This window comes from Tupaia chinensis, unplaced genomic scaffold (assembly GCF_000334495.1).
Source record: "Tupaia chinensis unplaced genomic scaffold, TupChi_1.0 Scaffold000294_5, whole genome shotgun sequence".
Classification (NCBI taxonomy): domain Eukaryota; kingdom Metazoa; phylum Chordata; class Mammalia; order Scandentia; family Tupaiidae; genus Tupaia; species Tupaia belangeri.
The window spans coordinates 3,435,216-3,449,810 of record NW_006159782.1 but is presented as its reverse complement, the minus strand read 5'-3'; the positions used below and the strand labels follow the sequence as shown (position 1 = coordinate 3,449,810).

Sequence of the window (14,595 nt, the reverse complement as noted above, 5' to 3'; positions counted from 1 at the left end):
CATTACTCTACCTGCTGGTCCCCCGCTTCTCATTCTTATGAGGTGTTTCAGGGACCCAGCTCGGGAGCAGCTGTCCTCAGCAGCCACAAACGAGCTCCACGGAACAACCTCCCATCTCTGCGTGGAGTGCCCTCCCTTCCTCCCTATTCTCTGCCAGGAGACCCAGTGTCCCGCTCCTGTGATGGCTCAACTTCGTGCCCCTCCATGTGGCTCCATGCACACTCACCTGGCACTCGCTCTGCCGGACACCTGGATTCCCTAGAGCCTCCCCACAGCCCTGTGACACCCACACCTTTGTATCCGCATTCGACTGATGAGGACACTGGACCTCTGGGAAACGAGGAACCCCTGGGGAGTGAGCTGCAAGGTCTGGATGCCGCCCCTGGCTGCCTCTGTGCAAAACAAGGTCCCAGGCCCACCTCCCCCAACCCTCGCCCGCTCCCCCGACCCCAAGGATCCTAACTGCATGCACAGGCCCCCTCTGTGGGATTTGGATCACTTGGCATGCCCCCGGCGTCCCTCACTGCCCAGTGGACACTGCTCTTCAGCCTGGGCTGTTTTTCCACACCCCAGTCCCCCTCTCCCTCCTTCCCAGATTTCCCCCAGGTTCCGCCTTCAGCCCTGCTCCCTCTCAAGGTTGGGGCACCACTCCCAGGGGGTTTTAGGCTCTTGTAGTCTCGCTGCCAATCGCCTGCCTCAATCCCAGGGCAGAAGGTGGCAGGTTGCCGGGCTGCCTCCCTCACTTGCGTAGTGCCCTGGCTTTCGTGAGCACCACTCCGCAGAAGTCAGTGACTCGCCACTGTCCCTCACCCTTGCCTCTTCCTCATGTCCTGTCTGCAGGCTGCCCCTGAGCTGCTGCCTCGCCCCCAGCCCATTGCAGTCCCCACAAGTGTCCTTCCCGTGTGCATCCCGCGGCCTCCTCCCACAGCCAGCCCCATCACTGTGCAGGAGGTGGGACAGTTGACGCTGCGGGCTCCCTGGCTCCCCTTCTCCCTGGTCCTGACCTACACGGTCCAATGTAGCTGCAAGCACACGCGACTATTAAATGATTACATTCTAGGGCTGGCCCTGTGGCCTAGCGGTTAACGGAGCCTCATCCCACAAGGCCGACATGCGGTTCAGATCCAGACCCCATATGTGCTTTGTGTCCCAGATCCCAGCGGGATGGAGAAATGGAGAAGGGACTGTGGCGTGATCACGCCCTGTTGGGGGGGCAGGGAGATGCTTTCTCCTTCTCGAAGTCTCTCTGTGAGCATGTGTATCTTCTCACAGTTTTCTTTTTTAATTAAACTTTAAATCAGTTCCTCAGTCGCCACAGTTAATTTCAAGTGCTCAGTAGTCACGTGTGGCTAGTGGCTGTAGCACTGACAGCAAAGGCCTAGAATGTTCCACAGTCACAGAACCTGCTCTTGGCCAGAACTGAAACTGAACAGACTGGTTATCCTCAAGCACGGGGTGACGGGGCTCACTCTGCCGAGAGCCTCGAGGGCCCCGGGGCCGAGGCCTGCCCCTTCTCCACCCACCGCGCCACACTTCCGTGGATGCTGTGTGTCTCGGGGCCTGGGGAGCCGTGGTTTGCATAGGTGAGCAAGGGAATGCGCTACACATCGCGTTACCCCCTCTGAGCCTCAGGTTCCTCATCTGTGAAAGGGGATAATTCTGCCTCAGGGTGGTCGGGAGGGCGAAGTGCGTGGAAAACCCCAGCCAGTGCCTGGCACAAATCATGTAATGGCAACTGTCATATTTGTTTGTTTGTTTTTTTGTTGTTTGTTTTTTAATTTGCTGTAGGGCATGTGCATTCACCAGAGAGAGAGAGGGAGGAATCATCCCCCAGGGGGGAGGCCATGCCGCAATCCCTTCTCCAGCCTCCTCTTGGGATTTTGGGTACACACGCCCTTGGTATCTTTTTGAACTGTCGGATCTGGGACTCAAACCGTGCAGTTGGCCATGTGGGATTCAGCCACCTTAAGCATTATGCCACTTGGCTGGTCCAACCATCATTGTTAATGTGAAGAAGGCAAAGCAGGAGGCAGAGAACTTTTTCCTGGACAGTGGGAGCCGCTGAAGGCTTTTGAGCACAGCCGCCCTCGGGTCTATTAGCCTCCAGCGCTGTCCGATAGAACACTGGATGGCGCAAATGCTCGGTATTCCCACTGCCTGTGGGCCGGGACCTGATGTCCTGATGTCAGTGACCAGTGCAGCGAGGGCAGAGTCCCAGCAAAGAGCCGTCCCAGCCCGAGGGACCTTTCCCAGGCACTTGCCAGCCACTCTCTGAACAGTTCTCAGACAGCACAGGGGGCTGGGATCAGGCTGAGCTCTGAGTTTGGGGGAAGAGGGAGAGGCAGAGTTAGCCATGGAAAGGGTCCCTGGGGTGGGTGTTGGGACTGAGAGCCTTCACTGAGGCCCCATCCAGGCCTGAGCCAACAGAAATCACATCCAGGCACCTCATCCTGCCCAAACACTGCTGGGGTGAGGGGCAGGGCTGTCCAAGAATTCCCAGTGCCTCTTTTCTCTGGCCTGAGTTTGTTCATCCATGGATGAGCACAGCGGGTGCCGTTCACCTCCCCATGGGGAACAGGGCTCTGGCTACCCAGGGAACATGAGTTCCATGGCCAGGCCTGGCCCCCAGCAGGCTCACTCTGGGCTTGCTGGGGAACTGAATGCCTGGGGGCTGGGCGTCATGGTACACCAGCCCCTCCCTCAGCCAGGCCACTCATGCATTGTCCAGTAACAATGGAGGCCAGTGATAACTGAACACCTATGGCACGTGTGGGCTTGGTTCCTGACACTTGGCGTAGATAAACTCATTTGATTTTCGCAGCAATCCTATGAGAGCCTGTTGCACCTTCATTTGTTGGAAGGGGGAGACCGAGGCACTTGGCAAAGTCATAGGCAGAGCTCTGACCTGGCCATCATAGCCACTGGCCTGCCCTGCTCCTCTAGGGCTGCTGGACATGGCAGTGGGTGTCGCAGAGATGTGCCCTGCCCTGCTCCCAGATGCAGGCAGCACCCTGGGGCCTCGAGGGGCAGGACTGAGATGAGGTGGAAGATGAGGAGGCAGGCTGCTGCTGGAAGTTGAGACGCCCATTCAAGCAGCTGAGCTGACTCTGGAAAGGTGGTGAGGGTCCATCTGTGAGGCTGTCCCAGGGCTGGGGTTGTGGACAGGCCACTTCCCACCCGGAGACTGAGGGCGGGAAGAGTAACCTCCTAGGTCTCCTTGGGGTATCCCCAGAGTGCACAGGGCATCTGCAGCTGGACACATAGATGACAGCTGGCCCCTTCTCCCAGTCAGAGGATGCAGGTACCTGCGGCCGTCCCAGAGCTGAGGACACCGGAAATCAGGCGTTGAGAGGCAGGCGGGGAAGGGGCCAGTGGATGGCAGAGAGGAAGTGGCTGTCAGGGCATGAGCTGTCTGCACCACAGAGGAGACTGGCAGGGGCCAACCCAGGACACCCCCAGGCTGAGCTAGGACCCTGGTCAGCGCAGGCGAACTCAGGACCACGGAGAGCTCCACGGGCGCCTCCTGTTGCCTGGTGACAGCTGTCAGTGTGGGTCCCTCTGCCGGCCCCTCCCCAGCCTGTGGTTCTCCAGGAGCAGCTCTCCTCTCTGTTCAGGAATCCCCGGCGGGACTCAGCCTGAGCCCTGCCACCGAGGTCCTGGCTGGCCATGGAGCTCAGGCTCCCCAGCTTCCCTCCCTCACCCCATCTTTCGAACAGAGCCCTAGGAAGACAGGCACACGGAAGGAAAGGGAGATGCTCCGGGCATGGCTCCCACCCGGGCCATGGACTGCCTGGCAGGCAGGACACACCTGGCCTTCCCCCCGTCACCCACTCAGAAGACCCATGGCTTTAGCCCACAGTGGGACCACCTGTACTATGGAGAGATGCAGCGGTTTCAGCCACAGTAAGGGAGGGAGGCGCTGGCTCGGGAACTAGAGCTTAAGTTCAAGACCTGACTCAGCCACTTCCTTAATGTCCTCTGGGAAAGTCTTGCCATCTTTCTGAGTCTCAGTTTCCCCATCTGTAAAATCAGGCAGTTGCAGTGACCTCCCAGTGGTTGAGAGATTTGAATGAGATCCTGGTATTTATTTGAGCTTACTTATGCCGCCTCAGTCATAAAATGTTTATAAAGGACCAAAATAGGTAAAGATAAAAGGGAATTGGGCTTAGAACGAAAACTCCTGAAAAAATGCATGCGAGTAAAGGAGTCCCAGATGACCTGTGAGGTCCTGATGACTTGCTTTGGACCAACCACCATTGGCTTCTGAGCCTCCTCGTAGCCTGAGCGACAAGGGAAACGTTCAATTCCAGGATTCTCAGCAGCAAAACAGACTGAGGCCTTATGGAGGGCCCCAGTAAGTCAAGGGGCAGATCCCAGGAACTGGTGAATCTGTCCTCCGAATGGCACAACAACTGGGTGTAACCAGATCCTGAAGGCCAGCCCGGCCCAGTAGCTGGGTCAGCCTGACCTCATGGGTTCCAGCAGGGCATTCCATGCCTCTCTGAGTTTCTCTTACCTTGCTGAGGCCTTTGTTTGCTGCTGTGAGGGAATTAGCCTGAGCAGCAGCCCCAGGCTCGGCCCTCCCCAGTTCAGCCAAGGACTGCGGTTGGGGTGTGCCACACAGGGCAGGTCCCAAGTAGACATCAAACGTGATCCGCACCTTATGGCCCTGTAGCGTCCAGCCTTGAGCACTGAGAACACAGCATACTGAGCACCAGTGCACACCAGGAGGTCTACATGACGAAACCGAGGCTCAGGATGAACCTTGCTTAAGGTCGCGTCGTTTGAAGTTCAGTGTGGAACTTGCCATTTTGCCCTGCTGTCCTTACAGGAGGTGAGGGCGAGAGTATGGCAGGAGAGTGGCCAGATAGCCCAGAGAACAGACCGGAAAAGTAAGAAGCCACAGAAAGGGACATTTTAAGAAAAAAAAAAGATACGCTAGGTGGAAGGACAGGGTCAGACGCCGCCCGCCAGGTCTCCACCCCGCCCTTTTTCTGTGACTCAGTGGGTCCTCCTAGGCTAGTCACGGTGCCACTCAGCCTCACCCAGCTCCAGATAGCCCAGAGAACAGACAGGAAAAGTAAGAAGCCACAGAAAGGGACATTTTAAGAAAAAAAAAAGATACGCTAGGTGGAAGGACAGGGTCAGACGCCGCCCGCCAGGTCTCCACCCCGCCCTTTTTCTGTGACTCAGTGGGTCCTCCTAGGCTAGTCACGGTGCCACTCAGCCTCACCCAGCTCTTGTTTGTTTTAGTCTGCTACAGACTGCATGTACTCTGGAAAGACAGAGAGAGACAGTAAGAAGTCACCCCTCCAGGAGAATGGCCACGCCGCAATCCCTTCTCCAGTCTCCTCTCAAGATTTTGAGTACGCACGCACATGCGCCTGCTGTGGTTTTCAAGCCACCGGGTCTGGAACTCAGACCATGGGGTCAGCCATGTGGGACCCAGCCGCCTTAACCACCATGCCACTGGTCGGCCCCCTCCCAGCTTTTGTTGGGGGGTCACGTGGGTGTAACCTCCTGGCCCACACGCCCACCTCTCGGCTCAAGGACAAAGTGAACTGTGTGGTTGCAGTCAGAGGTGTCCCGCCCGAGCCGCCCGAGCTCGTTAGTAAGGTAGACAGTGCAGCCACATGCAGCTTGGAGGTCAGGTTTGTAGCATGTCAGTGCCAGCTTCCTACTTGTGACACGTGTGCTGTGCGGACATAAAATGTTAACCACGGGGAGACCAGGCAAGATGTATAAGGAACTCTCGGCACTATCTTTCCAACTTTTCTGATAAGTGACAACTATTCTAAAATTAAAAGTTTTTTTTTTTTTTAGGGCTAGCAGGTGGTACACAGGTTAAGGAGGCTAGATCCCATGTGATCAACTGCACAGTTCAAGTCCCAGACCTGGCGGCCTGAAGATCACACCAGGTGCATGTGTGTGCATGGCCAAAATCCCAAAAGGAGAATGAAGACGGGATTGTGGCATGGCCATCCCATCCCCCTGGGGGGGGGGATTTCTCACTTTCCTTCCCTCTCTCTGCCTCTGTCTCTGGTGAATGCACATGCCCTAGAGCAAAACTTTAAAAAAAAAAAAAGTTTATCGGACTAGCAGGTAGCATGCTGGTTAAGATGCTGGACATTCCCACATGGTCAACCACAGTTCGAGTCCCGGACCTGGCGGCTTGCTTTCTCACTTTCCCTTCCTCTCTCTGTGTCTCTCTCTGGTCAAACTAAAATAAATGGATGAATAAATAAAATTAAATAATTATTTTTAAAAAAATTTTAAGTCAGAAAAAATATATACAAGTATCTCCATTTTACAGCCACAAATTAATTGAATTGATCAAATAAATGAATAGCAAATGGTTGCATTATGACTCACTCATGAATAGACAGTAATTCATTCAACATAACCATGAAATAGTATGTGAGATTTAAAAGGAAATAGTAGGTTTCTTCTGCTATGAAAAATTGTTTAGATCTGCCATTGATTGAGAAAAACTATTTGAGGGACCAGCAGATAGTGTAATGGTTATTATGTCCATTGCTGGACTCCCATGTAGGGGACCACAGTTTGAGTCCTAGACCTGGTGGCTTAAAACTCAAGCCAGGTGCCTGTGCATGCCCAAAATCCCAAGAAGAGAATAGAGGAGAAGGGATTGCAGCATGGTCATCCCCCCAGGGGGTGATTTCTTGCTTTCTGTCTCTCTGTCTCTCTCTGTCTGGTGAGTGCATGTGCCCTATAGCAAAAGATCTCTCTCTCTCTAAAAAAAAAAGAAAAAAGAAAAAAAAGAAAAAACTTAGTGTCAATACAATATTTGTGAAAATACTAAACGAAGAATAGAAAAGCTGCATGTAACACCAGCGATATGTCTCAATTTTGTTATACGTAGAAATCCTGCTTGTATAGGGCATGGGGAACTGGAGGGCAATTCAGTTTTATTCTTTAAATATGTCAGAATTGCCAGGACAACATGGGAGGCCTGGGTTTGATCCTAGTCCAACCTAAATGCCTGGCAGAGTGGTATGCACCTCTAATTCCAGTGATTTGAGAAGCTGAGGCAGGAGGGTCATCAGTGTGAAGCCGGCCTAGGCAGCATAGTAACATAGTAAAATCCTGTCCAGAAAAAGAAAGCTGGGGTCAGTGGGGCTCATAGTCCCGGCTGGGAGGCTTAGGCGGGAGAGTGGTGATAGTGAGACAATACATCTTTAACAGTTGGAATGAAGTGTGTATCTCTTTGAGATCTGTGATTTTTTTTTTTTTTTTTCAGTGAAAACCTTCAGAAGATGGGTCAGTATGCCCACAGTAAAGATGGCTAAGCTGGGGAAAGCCCCCGGGCAGCCTGCTCTAGCCTTCCTCCAGGACGGGAGCCCCTGGGCCAGGGCCCGCACTGTGGTGCTGTTTTCCCAGGATGCAGCTTGTTGGGGGAAGCCGAGCAATGCAGCTAGTATGGTCAGGGAGGGGTGGGCTGGGCCAGGCAGAGGAGCAGGCTGCAGAGGGGGGTTGTAAGGAGCCCATGGTCTCCCAGGGAAGGGCAGAGGCTTCCAGGGAACATGCTGTGGCAAGTTGATGCTTAGAAGGCAGATGGTGACAACAGGCAGTGACGGCAGGACATTTTCAAACAAGGTGGCAGCGAAGGCTGCAGCAGGTCCCCCCTTTCTGGAAGAGCCTCGGGCTGTCCCTGACCCGTCTGCTCTCTCCTTCTTCCCAGCAGGATGAAGATGAGACGCTACAAGCTCTTTCTCATGTTCTGTATGGCCGGCCTGTGCCTCATCTCTTTCCTGCACTTTTTTAAGACCCTGTCCTATGTCACCTTCCCCCGAGAGCTGGCCTCCCTCAGCCCTAACCTCGTGTCCAGCTTCTTCTGGAACAATGCCCCTGTCACTCCCCAGGCCAGCCCTGAGCCAGGTGGCCCTGACCTGCTGCGGACCCCACTCTACTCCCACTCACCCCTGCTCCAGCCTCTGTCACCAAGCAAGGCCACAGAGGAACTTCACCGAATGGACTTCGTGCTGCCCGAAGACACCACCGAGTATTTCGTGCGCACCAAAGCCGGGGGCGTCTGCTTCAAACCAGGTACCAAGATGCTGGAGAAGCCGCCGTCGGGGCGGCCCGAGGAGAAGCCGGAAGTGTCCGACGGTTCGGCGGCCAGGCACCTGCCCCGGCACCTGCTGAGCACCCGGGAGCGCGCTGGCAGCCGGGGCGCGCGGCGGAAGTGGGTAGAGTGCGTGTGCCTGCCCGGGTGGCACGGGCCCAGCTGCGGGGTGCCCACCGTGGTGCAGTACTCCAACCTGCCCACCAAGGAGCGCCTGGTGCCCAGGGAGGTGCCGCGCCGCGTCATCAACGCCATCAACATCAACCACGAGTTCGACCTGCTGGACGTGCGCTTCCACGAGCTGGGCGACGTGGTGGACGCCTTCGTGGTGTGCGAGTCCAACTTCACGGCCTACGGCGAGCCGCGGCCGCTCAAGTTCCGCGAGATGCTGACCAACGGCACCTTCGAGTACATCCGCCACAAGGTGCTCTACGTCTTCCTGGACCACTTCCCGCCCGGCGGCCGGCAGGACGGCTGGATCGCCGACGACTACCTGCGCACCTTCCTGACCCAGGACGGCGTCTCGCGGCTGCGCAACCTGCGGCCGGACGACGTCTTCATCATCGACGACGCCGACGAGATCCCGGCCCGCGACGGCGTGCTCTTCCTGAAGCTCTACGACGGCTGGACCGAGCCCTTCGCCTTCCACATGCGCAAGTCACTCTACGGCTTCTTCTGGAAGCAGCCGGGCACCCTGGAGGTGGTGTCGGGCTGCACGGTGGACATGCTGCAGGCCGTGTACGGGCTGGACGGCATCCGCCTGCGCCGCCGCCAGTACTACACCATGCCCAACTTCAGGCAGTACGAGAACCGCACGGGCCACATCCTGGTGCAGTGGTCGCTGGGCAGCCCCCTGCACTTTGCCGGCTGGCACTGCTCCTGGTGCTTCACGCCGGAGGGGATCTACTTCAAGCTCGTGTCGGCCCAGAATGGCGACTTCCCCCGCTGGGGTGACTACGAGGACAAGCGGGACCTCAATTACATCCGGAGCTTGATTCGCACGGGGGGCTGGTTCGACGCAGGACTCCCCGCCGGCAGACCCCAGCGAACACATGTATGCCCCCAAATACCTGCTCAAGAACTACAACCAGTTCCGCTACCTGCTGGACAACCCCTACCAGCAGCCTAAGAGCACAGCAGAAGGTGGCGGGCATAGGAACAAAGGTCCCGAGGGAAGGTCACCTGCCCTGGGCGCGTCAGACGCCAGGGACGGCTAAGGCTGCGAGATCTTACAGGGCCTGAGGCGGGCCAGGCTGGCGGCTACTCTGGATAGCTTCCTGTAGCCGTCTGCTGCCCCATGGTGGTTCTTGAGTAGGTAGGTGGGTGGGATCTGCCCTACTCCGGCCCTTTGGAAGCAAGGGTCAGCCTCTGAGCTTAAAAAAAAAAAAGGAAAGAAAGAAAGAAAAGAGAAAGGCTTTCTGTCGTAAGAGGGGAGCAGGCCCAGTGCAGTCCCCATGAGAGTGCTATGCCCAGGAGTGCCCCTGGAGATGCCCGATGGTTACTGAGTGGCCAGGGAGTGCAGGTGGGCGGGGAGCTCTCCAGGGTAGCCATGTGGTGGCCATGCAGGGAGAAGCCTGCCACTTGGCATCTTGGGCTTTGGACCTGCAGTGGGAAAGGGAAATGCCAGGAGGGCTTGGGCTCTGTAAATAGACGCACTTGGGACCAGGAGGAAGCGGGCACACCTGGGGGAGAGGATGGAAAAAGGCATCTGGCTGAGGGCAGTGCTGGCGGAGGCTCTGCAGAGTGCTCAGAAGTGCTGGGATGGAGGGGGATGAGCGCTCCGTTGCCCGCCCACGGGACCCCACCGTGCTGCAAGGATGGTGCCTGAGTGTCTCTGTGTTCCCCCAACCCTTGTGAGCTGACAGGTCTGGAGGTCCTTGGGAAGTCTTCCTTTTGGTTCCAAGCCTGGCCTTGATGCTCCTTGTTTTTATATAGCTGTCTTGTGGCCACCCATGCAGGCCTTGCAAGACCAGAAGCCAGTGACCAGGGTGGGTGGAAGCAAGATGTACCAATGGCCAGTTTAGATGGGCTTGGGGGAGGGGGAGACCAACAGAGGCCTCGGCATCGTTCCACTTCTTCCTGCCCATCGCCCCTTCCTCCGGCACCCCCAGCCCCAGGTGGAATCACCCTTGTGCCCCTCGTTGGGGCTGGCTAGGGACCCAGAAGGGACTGTGAGGCTGCCCTGGACCCAAGAAAGGACTTTATGGCCAGCTATATGCCATCTCATTCCTCTTAGTTTGCCTTATGGGGATGGAAGATGTGGTTTTGGAGTAAATTCTAAACTGCTATAAATAAGAGACCCAAAAATGCAGTGGTTTAGTCAAAACAGAAGCTTGTTTCTAATTCAGTTGTCTAGCGGGAGATGGTCCGGAACGAGTCGGTCAGCTCTGCTTTCCTTTCAGTTGTGGGTACAGAGTAGCTTCTCTAGCTCCCACCATCATGCGTCCATCCAAGCCTGAAGGAAACAGAGAAGGGTAAGGGAGGCCATACCCTTTCCTATTATTGGCATGAGCCAGAAATGGCCTTATCACTTCTGATGGCATTTCATTGGCCAAAACTTAATCACATGGCCACATGTAGCTGCAAGGGAAACTGGGAAATGTAGTCTTCAGGTGGGCTGCCATGTGCCTGGCCTCTACTTGGGAGTTCTCTTGTTAATGAAGGAGAAGAGAATGGGCGTGGAGGACAAGAAGCATCCCTGGCACAGGGGCAGAAGGAGGTGGGGAGAAAGGATTGTTCAGCCATAGGATCCTACTCTGTTCAGAGCTTCTGGAGCAGCCTGCACCTGCTCTTTCATTGTGCCAGCCCAGGGCTGGGGTGCAGTGGGAGCGTGCAGCCAGGTGGGAGGGATGAAATGCCCCTCTCCTAGGCCCCCGTGGTGCCAGTGAGCAGAGCCTGCCTGTGGAATGGTACATGTCGTGCGTGTGTGTATATTTATGGGCATGGGTGCATGCTTGGTGTGTATTTGTACCTGTCTGTATTGATGTGTCCCTTTAAATACCTGCTTGTGTGTGGATGGGGGTGCCCAGGCCCAGGTGTCCTCGTCCCCAGAACCTGGAGCCTGTGGCAGCACCTGCAGCTCCCCAGAATGAGGCAGAAAGCCCCTGGGGAGTTTAGAAAACGAGGCTAAAGGGGATACAGAGTCTGTCTGTCTGTCCGTCTTTCAGTCCGAGGAATGAGAATCCTCCCGCCCTGAGGGCTGTCTAGGTGAGAGCCCGCTACCTCCCCAGCCCCTCTTGGCCCCATTCCCACCCCCCACCCCAGCAGGTCTTTTCCTGGACGCCTTATTGGGTTCCTGCTGGGTCAGGAGAGATCTCCTTCAGCACAGCTCTGCCTAAGGGACGTGCCTAACACGGCCCTGGCATGGGGAGCTGGCTCAGAGCAGCCTCTGCAGGAGTCATGACCCAGGCCGAGGGGCTCTGTGGCCCCGAGTTCCCTCTCACCCGGGGCATGCCCCCCGAGGGAATCCCTCTTTGGTTGCTCTTAGGACTGAGAGGGTGTCCCCAGGCTCTGGGGTAGTCCAGGCCTGTGTTGCCTCTCCTTACCTGTGGACAGGCGGTCACTGGGGCTCCTGAGTCATACTTAAAACCAGGCCCGGGGCTTCCTCACCTTGGTGGCATCCTCACCCCGTGCTGCAGCCCCTCAGCTGTTAGAGGGATGTCCCCTCCGCAGTCTGGCAGGGCTCCCTGCCTCTAGTTCACCAGCTCAGTGGTTGGGGGGTGGGAAGAAAGACCGGAGAAGCTGGGACCTGCCAGGCCCCTCCCCTCTCACCCAGCAGGAGCAGCACAGTGGAGACCTGACCCCTGGGCAGCTGTCAGAGGGGCAGGCCCAAGGCATGGGCTTGAAGAGTTTGACATATAATCACAGCATACACTGGGAATTGGGGGCCGGGGGAGCCCAGGACCACTCCCCCATTAGGAAGGGAAACCAGACTGAATGTGAAGGCCAAGGGCACACTACTGCCCGGTCGCCAGACCAGATTTTTGTTCCCAGAAACCTCTGACTTCTTGACCTCTGACCCAAGGAGGCCTGACTGCGCAAGCATCCAGGGAGCGTGGCTGGCCCTGCCCACCCCCAGGTGGCATTGGTCCCGGACAGGGGAGAACTTTGGGGGCAAAGATGAGAGTCGGGGTAGGGAGACAGGACTTGCCCAAGCAGAAGGCAGAGCCCTGGGAACTGTATAATTTAAGGACACTGGTAATAATAATAATAATAGTATTATTTTTTTTGTAAGGGAAAAATCAATATGTACATTCTGAAATCATTTTCTCTGTAAATGGTTGGATTTCATTTCACCCTTAAAGGGATGCTTAAAGGAGAAGATAATATTAATAATAAAAACAGCAACAAACTCTGACTGCATGTGTGGCCAGTCCGTGGGTGTTCCGGGCAGGGAGGGGTGGGGCAGGTAGCTTGGGTCTTGGCTAAAGATGCCTTTGGAACCAGCAGTTAGCATAAGGGCTATGTCGCTGAACTCCCATGTAGCCGACTGCGGTTCAAGTCCCGGACCCAGTGGCTTAAACTCATGCCAGGCGCATGTGCGTGTGTGCCCAAGATCCCAAGAGGAGAATGGAGGAGAAGGGATTGCGGCATGACCATCCCCCCCGGGGGAGTGATTTCTCAGACAGAGACATAGAGACAGAAAGCGAGAAATCACCCCCCAGGGGGGATGGTCATGCCGCAATCCCTTCTCCTCCATTCTCCTCTCGGGATCTTGGGCACGCACACACACGCGCCTGGCGTGAGTTTTAAGCCACTGGGTCTGGGACGCGAACCGCAGTCGACTACGTGGGAGTCCAGCGACATAGCCATTACGCTAACTGCTGGTTCCCTCTCTCTGTCTTTCTGAGGAGTGCACATGCCCTATAGGAAAAACCTCTCAAAAAAAAAAAAAAAAAAGATCCTTCGCTGCCGAGTCTGGATCACTGGGGTGCGAGACCTTCCCAAGAGCGGAAGAGCTGGTGGGGAGGAGGGGACACACCGACCTCCTCCGTCGCTTAGGGATGCAGTTGCCCCTAGCCAGGGAGCATGCTTCCCTCCCACAGGTGGAAGCGGGAATGAAGACGTCTGGCAGAAGGAAGGAAGAATGAGCCTGGCTCATTATGGCCTGGTGGTGCCCACATGGCAGAGCGGGGGTTTGCCCAACAGCAGAAGTTGAACTTTTCTTTATTATAGAATTTTTTCATTTTACTCATTGTCATTATTTTTATTTTTTTTGAAATTGACCAGAGACAGGCAGAGAGAGAGAGAAGGAAAGTGAGAAAGAAAGCTGCCAGATCTGAGACTCGAACCATGGTCAGCCATGTGGAAGTCCAGCCACCTTAACCACCACTCCACCTGCTGGCCCCTTTCCCACTGCAGTTCCAAAGCCCAAGATGCCAAGTGGCAGGCTTCTCCCTGCATGGCCACCACATGGCTACCCTGGTGAGCTCCCCACCCACCTGCTCTCCCTGGCCACTCAGGCATCTCCGGTGGTACCTCCTGGCCATAGCACTCTCACGGGGATGGCACAGAGGTCTGGGCCTGCTCTCTTAGGACAGAAAGGGACACATGTGCCTGCTTGATCCTGACATGGATCATAGGCAGGATGGGACAATACAAGGAACAGCCATGCAGCCAGCACAGGGGCACCCTTGGCACAACCTCGGCTGCCCCCATCATACCTTCCAGTTATCCCTTCGGTCAGCTCCCTCACCTGGTCCTTGTTGGGAAGAGGGACATCTTCATAAGACAGACTTCCGGGGTGATCGTGAGGCGGCTGAGAGCTTGGAGCAGAGCCCGAACCATGGCAAGAGCGTCAGGAGTGTGTGAGGGATCAGCATTACAACCCCCTCCCCACCCCCAAGCTCCTTTGTGGTGCGAGTGACACATGGGTCACGCATTCCTTCTTTGGCGCCTTCCCTTAGCCTCTGTGACTCATGAGTCACAAGACTCCCTTCCTCCTCCCTCTCTGGGGTTCCTTGGTTGCCTCCCTGAGCTCCTTTTCCCCACATCCCTTCAGGAAGGAGGCTCCAGGGCCCAGGACTGGGCCCCACAGTTCTGCTGCAGTGCTCCACTTTTACCAAGGTGGGGCTGGGAGTCTCTCCCAAGCACCTGTCCTTGAAAGACTGGACAGACAGAGGAGAAAGGATTGTGATGTGACCATGCCCCATGGGGGTCCTCTTCCCGGTCTCTGCACATACCCTCTTGCAATTTTTTTTTTAAGAGAAATTTTTGCTGTAGGGCGTGTGCACTTGCTGGAAAGAGAGAGAGACAGAGACAGAGAGACAGAAGCAAGAAATCACCCCACCAGGGATGATGGCCATGCCACAATCCCTTCTCCATTCTCCTCTTGGGATCTTCAGCATACACGCACATGTGCCTGGAGTGAGTTTAAGTTGCTGGGTCCAGGACCTGAACCACAGTAGACTACATGGGAGTCCAGTGATGTACCCATTATGCCATCTGCTGGTCCCAACAAATTTTTTTTTAAAGTAACTTCTCCAGGCCAGCAGGTGGTGCAATGGCTA

General features: G+C 55.9%; 1 protein-coding gene and 1 long non-coding RNA gene across 2 annotated transcripts in view; one reads left to right on the top strand and one right to left on the bottom strand.

Moving 5' to 3' along the window:
• MGAT3 (beta-1,4-mannosyl-glycoprotein 4-beta-N-acetylglucosaminyltransferase) overlaps nt 1-10,308 on the top strand; it is a 17,237-nt gene extending 6,929 nt beyond the window's left edge. Inside the window, 2 exon segments of the mRNA XM_027772751.1 lie at nt 7,703-9,103; nt 9,105-10,308. Of these exon segments, the coding sequence (XP_027628552.1) occupies nt 7,707-9,103; nt 9,105-9,303 (1,596 nt within the window). The 5' untranslated portion in view covers nt 7,703-7,706 and the 3' untranslated portion in view covers nt 9,304-10,308.
• Nucleotides 10,309-10,401: 93 nt separating this feature from the next.
• Nucleotides 10,402-13,956, bottom strand: LOC114008166 (uncharacterized). Its single transcript, XR_003549728.1, has 2 exons — nt 13,782-13,956; nt 10,402-10,541 (listed from the first exon to the last, which is right to left on the bottom strand). It is a non-coding gene; the product is annotated as an uncharacterized LOC114008166 (long non-coding RNA).
• Nucleotides 13,957-14,595: the final 639 nt, after the last annotated feature.